Raw genomic sequence first — 9,860 nt, forward strand, 5'->3', positions numbered from 1 at the left:
ACCTGAAAAGACATGGAACCCACCTCTCTGCCTTTCATAGATTCTCATAATTGGGGATGACACTTTATTAACATTAGCTTTTTTCCCTCTTGGTCCCAGATGAAGCTGTCTATAGGATCTATCTGAACTGAAACCATGTGTGTATATGTGCACTATGCGGTGCTTTGAACAAACTTGAATTGTGGCCAGTATTTGGCAATCAGAAGATTTTATTGCACACACACAATTAAATTTCTGTCTTGTCTCAAAAACAGAACAAAACAAAACAAGATAGAAAAATCTGGTAATACTTGATGTGCATCCCCACCTAACAGTAAATCACTTGCAAAAACTCTGGTTTCCTCCATCCTCTCCACTTTTCTGTTTCATGATGTCCTGCTTGTCCACCCCAGCCCAACCCTCTTTTCCATAAGCTGCTTGTCCTACATAGGTATTCAGGTCTGTAACATCTATTTAGCCAACAACTTTCTACCTGGTTGGTTGGGACTTATTCGTACAGTTCTTCAGCAGGTAACATCCCACTGAAAAGAAGGGTTTGATCAGACAAATAAAATTCAGAATAATAAAAGAACAAAAAACCCCTAAAAGTCAAGTCTGTAAAACTTGAATAAGAGAGAATGAAATCAAACAATGGGAAAAAGTCACAGGGGGCGGGGCCTGGGAAGTCGGCCTGGCCTCGGTTATCCTGCAGCCCCATGCCGTCTCCAGTATCAATGGCGGCTGCACGTGCAAAGAAGCCCCAGAAGCTGATGATTTTGCTTCATTGATTCATGTAAAGTTTGTATCTCTGGAACTAAAATGACACAGTTTCCAAAGTCTCCAATTGGCACTGCATGTGCTATGGTTAGGGACTCTTTACCTTTGGGTACACTTGCTGAGAATGCCCTTATCACACCACTGCATGGACACTCTCAGATAACTTCTAGAGAGAAGATTTAGCATCAACTGTTGGCAAATGGAATCACCCAGCTTGGATGAATGAGCTGGATCGGACACATTTCTTTGTAATTTTGGTCTTTGGTGTCTTTAATTTTATTAGAGGCTTTTAATAAATTATCTTTGAACCTAATTGATTACCATAATTTTATTGTCTCTTATATGGCCTAAAATGATTAGGATGTTTAAGGAAATTATACAGTACAGGCAGTCAACCAACTAAGAAAATGGTTATCTTTATATATGAAAATAAGGATTTTTCTTTAGGAATAAAAATGAAGGAAAATAATCCTATTTCTCACTCGTTCATTATATTAGAAAAACATCCATTATAAGGTTTATCGCATTGTGATATGTATCTACTAATTATTTTAAGAGAAATTCTATGGTTCAAAATCAACCTAAATAGCACTTAATTAATTCTTATGCAATCTTTATAAAGAACCACCACCACCAGTGTGAAAACCCGCTTTATTTAACAAAGTCTGTGCTTGTGTTGGGCCCATTATGGCATGTTGAAACAGGATTCTACTCTTGGCCTTTCATTTGATATCTAACTTAGTGGGTTTTCTAGAAATGCTACTCTTTTGGGAAAAACAATTTCAAGTTATCTTTGAGAGTATAGCCTGTTTTGTGATATAAACTTAGGAAGATTCCCATGTTCCCTTCAATAAAACATGCAGGGACAGTCACAGGGCATATTACTCTCCCCACCCTAAACAAACAACAGACAAAAACCAGACAAAAGGTTCTGTTCAAATAGTTATTTATATGAGGTATTGTCTACTTTGTATCACAGGAGGGTCAAGAGAGCTTCTGAGGGCTGTGTTTGGGGTCGAATTCATGGTTTACAAATTTAATGTCTGAGATGCTGCACCAGAAGAAATTTATACATCAGTGACTTCAACAGAGTGTTATCCTCATAAAACTTGATTTTATTGGAGTTGTAGAATACTTTGTTTGGGAGGGAAGGATTAATTTATGGGGGAAAAATAGAGAACGGGGTGGTTTTGAAGTTTTAATTGCCGTCATTTTCTTTATTTCCGGCCAACTTGTGTAGGTTGGTGCCAGAATTAGGGTTCAAATTTGATGGCATCTCAGTCAGAATGTTGTAGAAATCAAACCCAGAAGCCAGGAATGAAATTACTGGGAAGTGCACTCTGAAATCTATGGGGTACATTGATTTTAATATCACCAAAGCCTAACACGATGCCAAAACAACTAGGAGTCTTCATCTGAATCCAGAGACTTTTAGCAAAGGGTAGTTGGATGAACTTTGGTAAGTAAATACGCTGTTATGTCATTGTGGAAAAGTGTCCAAATGTTGGTCAAGATCAAAAACCAAGATGTCCAGAACATTTAACCACCTAATCATTCTCGTCATCTCACAAGGCTTTTCTCCTAGTCATCAAGACATCTATGGGAATTTCAGGGGAATTTCAGGAGAAAAGGGGAAGGGTTTACAGGAACAAGTATAAGGACACATGGATAAAAACTAGGGGCGGGTGGAAATGCGAGGGAGGAGGGGAGGGCTGGGTGGCTGGGCTGGGATGGAGTAAAAGATAGAAAATTGTACTTCAACAACAATTAAAATAATATTTTTAAAAAGGACATCTATGAACGGGCAACATCGCTACTCCAGCTCTTTCAAAACAAACCGTCAGCTGCCACATTAGCTTTGCTACCTAGTAAAGTTTGTGAAAAGTTTTGCCACTTCATAAGGGATTTTGCCCCGCTCTAGATTTTGCAGATCCTTAAATGCAGCTTCCTAAGCGGCTCTCAGAATAGCAAAGATCCTAAAGGATTCTTGGAGACTTACCTTCATCTATCTGAAGAAGTAGCTGACACCAGCCCGGCGCATAGGGGTTCCCAAATAGCCGTGACTCTCTCAGAGTCCCCGACACGAGGCAGCAAGTCCGCAAAATGCCTAAAACTCTCCGGCCCATCCAACCCGGAGAGCGGTCCAGTAGGTCCCCGAAACCTGGGTCCCTTTCCTTTTCCATCAGGGATGAAGGGGAAGTGCGGCAGGTGTGTACGAGGGGGTCTATTAAGTGGGGCGCTGGAGAAGGAATAGTATGCACAGACGGAAAACTGCCTGGAGTCACCGTGCTCAGATTCCGGGGGCGAAAACTCTGTGCCGGGCAGCACAGGCGGGGAGCCAGACGGCTGGCTGCTGGGGGCCCCGGGTGTGCGGAGCTGACCGCAACCGGGAGCGTGAGCAGGGCTGCGCGGGGCGAAGGCGTCCAGCCTCAGCCAAAGAGACAGCCGGTGGCCCCGGGTGGCCCTCCACTCACGCCTACCCCGGAGTAGGGACGGGACCCGGCAGGGTGCGCTAGGGGAGGGGACGCGCTTACCTGGAGGTAGGGTCGGCCCTGGGCCACCCCGCCCACGATGATGTCTGCCGCGGCCATGGCCCCCGTGGGCGAGAAGCCGAAGCCCACGTAGCCGGCGGTGCGCACCTCGAGGCGGAAGGCAATCCGGTTGCCCTGTGCGCTCCAGCTTAGCCAGAACTTGCCCTCAGAGTCCAAGAGCGTGCGGTGCGGGAAGGTGTGGCCCGAGCCCCCCGCCACCGCCCGGGGGAACAGCGCCCACAGCAGCAGTAGCAACCAGCCGTGCATCCTCCGCGCCTCCTGCCCGCAGGCACCTGGGCTCCCGCCGACTGGCGGAGCGAGGAGGAGGCACGAGGGGCGGCGGCGCGAGAGCGAGCCTGGGACCGCCCAGCCGCCGGCCGGGAGGGGCACGACCCGCGCTCCCAACCCCGCCCGTGGGGCCGGAGTCCCGACCACTCTGGCCCTGGCCCTCGCTTCCCGCTGAGCCACCTGCCGCCCCCCACCCCTGACTGGGTCCCAGAGGTCTGGATTCGGTGGCAAGGAAAGCAAGGGGCATCCTGGAGAGAAAGGAGGGAAAGGACGAGGGAGAGTGATCCTGTGGGTAGGGTGTGGGCACTTGCTGGGGAAGTGGGGCCCCGGGATCCCCGCGCAAAAAATGAGCATTCAGGAGAAGGAAAGTTTAGCCGAGGCCGGAACAGGAGAAGTTGAGCGTGAGAAAGAGGTAATCCTGGGTTTTGCGGAGGGAAAGTGAGGGAAAGTCCCGTTCAGTAACATCTTTCTACCCCGTGCTGTTGGTTTCCTGGAGCCAGTGAAGCCAGCAAAGACCCCCTCTGCTGGAGAGATGCGGTTGCCCTCCGGGGCATTTCTCTCACCCTTGAACCCTGCTGGGGCCCCACGTCTGGGGCGGGGGGGTCTTGTTCTCCCCCAGGGAGTCAGGCCTCAGCACCCTGAGACTGGCCTACCGCACGGGCTGAGTTTGGTTTGGTTTGGTTTGGTTTTGAGAGGACAATTCTGCCAAACTTCTTTGCCATCCGTAAGTAGAGTAAGGCAGAATTAAAGCGCCAATTGGCAGTTAGATTTTAATTTGAAGTCCTCTTTTCCTGCTATTTCAAGTTCTGGCCACAGCCACGTTTATCAAAGGGCGTTTTGCCTCTGCCTCGGACCACATCACCTCTGTCTTCGGAAGGCTAATTACTCAACGTGGCAACTGTAAATTGCCTTCTTTATTTGTTGACTTACTTATACTCTGCCATGTTTCCAAAAAAAAGTTTATAAGGTGTTTAAGCCTCATACAAATGATACAAAAAAGAAAAATAATGTGAAAGGATAAATGAAAAATATGGGTAAGAAGAATACTATAAATATGTACTATTTTTGCTGGATTCAGAGGCTCTGCACAAGCCACCTACATTTCTTATTCTCTCTCTTCAAGACATGTTTCAGCTTGTTTTGTTCTTGCTCCTGTTTTCTCTTCCCATTTCTTTTCCCATAATTTTTCCAAAGTCACCAGCATGCATCAAAACCCCCAAAGCTTCAGGCATATTTGGCAGAGTCTGGAAGGCAGCCATCAAGTGGGTCTGCTTACCAGGGAGGGAGCTCAAGGAGTTACCCAGGAAGGGATTTATCCCAAGGAGAGAGGGGTTTGGGTCCACAATTTTAGCCAATGACAAAAGGCCAATATCAGAGAGAAGTGATGTTCAAACATCGGGAAAAGGCAAGAAATAAGAGTCTGGGATGCCTTAATAGAACTTTGGCATTGAGAGTATGAACTATCAGCAACTACAGGATCAACTGGGTGGACATGAGTGCAGCAGGATCAGCTGCAGCAGCCTAAGAGCTACCACCTTAAAACTGAGTGTCTGTGGATACCAGGGGCTTAGCTACTACTGGCTGGCTCCAGCCTGGAAGAGGAGAGTGTATACAGAGAGAGAAACAGAATGGATGAAAAGGTCAGGCCAGTGTCCCAGCCCGCTGGACTGCCCATGACTCAGTTATCCCCATCTCTTGATAACCTGCAGCTTAGTTGAAACTCCCACCTCGCACAACAGATATCTCACTCCAGCCATAATGGCCAATGGTCAGACTGACCTTCCTATACCGGGGAACAGCCCTGCCCTTTACCTAACCCATTGTCCTGGCTTACATCCTGAAACCCTGAGGCTAAACCAGAAGAACAAGAGAGTAACCCCTCCCCTATCCCTACAAATCCCCACTTTTTCTTTTAAAAATCTCATTATTGCCTTGCCCCGGGGCTGCAGTTGGTCCAGACTCAGCCTGCCTGTAAGCCCAGCATCAAATAAAGGCATTTGGATCAGATCATCTGGCTCCTCCCACCTCTCTCACACGTTTCTAACAGTGGCCATGGACACCAAGAAGAACTGTTCTTGCCACTGTGTGAGGCACACTCACCACACTGGCCAGCATCTCAGGAGTGTCGACTTACTCCAGGGTGATCAAAGGCAAATTTCCTGTGTTGTGACCCTACTTGTATTCTTAGCACAGAGGAGCTTGGAACACATGGCTGTGCCTGTTTCCCAGAGTTCATTATGCAAACTCCAAATTCATGTCTAGAATTACCCTCGTTTACTGTTCTACTTTCCCCTTCCATCACTCTTATGCCATCCACCCATTGCCCTCTGGACACATGACAACTACCTCGGGGATTCTCAGAAGAGAGCCCTGCTGTGTCATTCACATCACAGCCCACTGGCACCTTTTCAGACTGAGAACTCGGCCAAGACTGCCCCTTCTCCCCTTTTTTCATGGTATTTTCCAACCCCCCTTCCCACCCTTTGAGGTGGTGCCTGTGGAATGGTCCTGTGAACCTCATGCTGGCCCCCCTAATACTGCAGTGTCTGTGCACTTGTTTTCCCCCAGGAGCCCCTCTGGGTCAGGAGCAGCTTCAAGGGCCCTGCTGTAACTCCCCTGCTGAGAATGCGGACCAGCATGCAGGAGGGACTTCATAAACAGTTGCAGGAAGAGCAAAGGCATTTCCTGATCCTCCCGGTAGAGACCTCTTAACAAAGTTGGATTATGGCATGGTCCCAAGATAGGATTGAATATTCTTCTCTGCATTTGTATGAGGAAAAAAATAATAAAGAAGATGATACATAAATATGCAAAAGAGGAAGTCATAATGGCTTTTATTCTTTCTTTAAGTGAGATCAGGTCACTGAGAATGAAGGTATTGTCTTTTGTTTGTCTGTGACTGGCACTGCATCTAAAACACCCTGAGTGCTCAAGAAATATTAAAATTATATAATCATTTTGTGATTGGTCCACAAACAGAATATTATTAACATAGTTTATACTCAGGAAACCTGCTGTGCTTTGGTTTGAATTACCACGGTAAATGAACAAAAGAGAAAATTTTATCTAAGGGTGCTTTATAAGTTGCCTAGGTTCTCTAGATCAAAACCAACTCCCCACTCAATTGCATAGAGGTCTCAGTCTCCCAATTTGGAAATTAATTACTATATAAGGAAAGCAGGAAGGAAGTGTAGATCCATTAAAAGCTTGGGGTATAAGGCAGACAAATGAGATCATTGGTAAGGGGTTTCAAATTTATTTTTTTAAAAAACACTACTTTTTATTTAAAGAAAAAGGTCAGGTAATGCAAAAAAAAAAGGATGAATAAGAAAGTAAACTAAAAAAAAAGTCACCTGGAATTCCACCATCTAATAATAACCTTGTGTGTATTCTGAGGACATCATTCCAGAACCTAGTTCCATTACAGCCTTGGAGGAACAGCTTTTTGGACAAGAATTTGCAATGAAACAGGTGAATTCGTTTTGCAGGATTTTACTTGAAACAAACAGAGTAACTCTAAACATTTTAGTTACAATGCTTTTTTTTAGATGTCTTCCCTTTACACGTATCCAAAACAGAAACAGAGCTGGCAAAGCTGGACACTCAGTGAGGTTTTATTTAAGTTTAGAACATTCAACCAAATTATTCACTCTTAAAATGAATAATTTTCTCACACTTTTCAGTCAGGAATTCTAAATGTAATGTTTATTTTGAATCTCCACCCATTCTGATACACAGCGTCAGATCGGCCAGTGTGACTGCACCCATGCTGAGCTTCCTCACCTTGGTTTATTTATACTTCCGCACCCATCCACTGCAAGGGGGGCGGGGGGAGGGGGGCAACAAAGCCCGACACACAGAAACGAGCCAACGCAAAGTTGTTTGGTATGAAATAGGATTGTCTGAAATAAGTAACTTCTTACATAATATGGTAGTATCATAACTTTCTGTCTACTTGCACCTAAGGTGAAACAATAATATTAAATATTTATAAAGTCCATGTCTTCTAGGGAGCTCAAAGAGAAATATTTATATAAGTGATCTCAGCAGGTCTCCTACATTAAAATAGGAAAGCCGGAGCATTTTCTCACTTTCTCCTCTATTTACTGTGCCTCTTGTGTGGATAGGTGACTGGTTCAAGTTCATGCTATGAGTCAGTGGCAGAAAAGCCAAAAATAGAACTTTGGTTTCTTTCCTTTAAAAAAGAAGTTTAACTGAATACTTTCTCTAGCTCTCACCTCATCACCAGTTTAAAAAAAAATGTAAAGTCACCACATCATTACCATGAGATATTCTTTTAGTAGGGTTGATTTTTGTCACATGAACAAAATGCTATGATCCACTAATAACCCAATGTCATATTAATTTTAACAATGGATGACACTAATGCTGATGGCGGTATGGGTAAAGGCGAGGCTATAGCGCGTATCGTAAGTGCTTTTCAGCAGGAAACTGAAATGGGCTTAACTGAGTTCTTGAAGTTACTTTGAAATTGAGTGCCATTTGGCATTGAAAATCACTCTTACATTCTTCCATATGAAAACAACAAGCAAACCGATTTCTCTGTGCAAAAATCTACATTTTGGTATTATCCGTAAGCTATGTTTTGAAATGAAACTCAACCTAAATGAAGTCTGGGGAAAAATAATACTTCCTTTAATCACTATTGATCATTTGTTAGGATTTTCCTATAAGGAGCCGTGATGTATATGAATAACATGGTAGGGAAAAATTGATTTGTATTAGTACTCAGCCTATATTATGGTAAAGTCATATCTATAAAGTTGTTTGGGTATTTTTAAAAATATATATGTATTGGTTTTTAGAGAGATAAGAAGGGAGGGAGCAAGAGAGAAAGACATGGATATGACAGGCAAATATGGTTATGTATCCTCCCACACATGCCCAGGCATCAAACTTGCAACCTTCTGATGTGCAGGACGATGCTCCAACTAACTGAGCCACACCGGCCAGGGCAAAGTGGCCGGGGTGTTGATGAAAGCAGTATGCCCTGGCATTGTGCTCTTTATCAGAGACATCTTTATGAAAAGTAACCATGTCCTCAACAATTTGACAAATTTCACTTCTAAGGGGATGAAGCAACTGACGTTGTCCGTGATTACGGGAGAAGAAAGGAAGGAAGATAACGTGTGCCAAGGTGGTCCCAGGAATGTCAGCCTGAAGAGGAAACTTAGTCTGTGCTCTCGGCTTGCGGATGAGGAAAGTAAGTCCTGGAGAGAAGTGAATTGTTCAAGGCTACAATTTTTAACTAGATACAAGCAAGAAGTTTGGTTGCCTGGCACAATTAACAACGTCTGGCTCTTTCTACTTCCTCTTCTTCACAGTTATTCTTTTGGGTGTCTCCTGTTCACTACTGGTACTTCATGACACCAAGGTTTAACCTACATAAACATTTTGGGAGAAAGAGTAGAGAGGAAGAAGGCCTTGTGAACACAGGGATACTCACTCCAAGCACGGGACTCCCTAGATAATACCACTCTGGTTATGCAGTTGATTTGGCACTTAACTACATGTGCTTCTACAAGTTTTCACTTCTATGGTTGTCAGTTTAAAGAAAAGTCTGAGTGCTTAGTCGAAATGAGCAACCAGCATCAAAACTGAATATAAATTTAGCTCCATGTGGAGAAGGATGAGATGATGCAGCCCTACTTGATTCTAAAATTCCACATGTGGTTTTGGAAAAATTTAAAAGAACTCTCTACTATAATTTAAAGAAAAACAAAAATTAGAAATATAAATATAAAAATTTAATTATCCAAAATCTTAATTGAAATCATTACAATTACATAATACATAATAAAAATAGTTTCCCTCAAATGAAAAACTGGAATAATTAGCAACTATTTTTACATATGGAAACTGGCAAAAACAATAAGACAGTCTGGAAATTAGTGTCAAACAGGGCATGGAAACTCTAATCAATACTAGAGTAAAAAAGAAAAATGTGTGTTTATCTCTCATGCTGCAAGATTTTATCTCCTCACATGTCTAAATCTTCCTCTAGTCTCAACTTTTTGGAAATTTCCACATTTAAAAATCCACATTAAGAATTAAAGATTAATTAACCTAGCTTTACATAAATGCAATCTGATTTTTAAAAGGCATCTTTTACCTTACTTAAATAATTAAACAAAGGACTGAATTGTAAACCAAATAATTAGATTGACTGTCATTGCTAAAATTGACCAGATAATTGCTGTCATCTCTCTTACAGGAGAGTTTGCTCAAACAGAGTCTATCAAAACCCCAAGCGAATATACAGTT

The 9,860-nt window shown here is 43.5% G+C and overlaps 1 protein-coding gene across 1 annotated transcript in view; it reads right to left on the bottom strand.

The window, feature by feature from the left end:
• The window catches only part of MOXD1 (monooxygenase DBH like 1), a 73,392-nt gene extending 69,775 nt beyond the window's left edge, over positions 1-3,617 (bottom strand). Inside the window, exon 1 of the mRNA XM_028509330.2 lies at positions 3,291-3,617. Within this exon, the coding sequence (XP_028365131.1) occupies positions 3,291-3,554 (264 nt within the window). The 5' untranslated portion in view covers positions 3,555-3,617. The remainder of the gene's footprint in view (positions 1-3,290) is intronic.
• Positions 3,618-9,860: the final 6,243 nt, after the last annotated feature.

This window comes from Phyllostomus discolor, chromosome 4 (assembly GCF_004126475.2).
Source record: "Phyllostomus discolor isolate MPI-MPIP mPhyDis1 chromosome 4, mPhyDis1.pri.v3, whole genome shotgun sequence".
NCBI lineage: Eukaryota > Metazoa > Chordata > Mammalia > Chiroptera > Phyllostomidae > Phyllostomus > Phyllostomus discolor.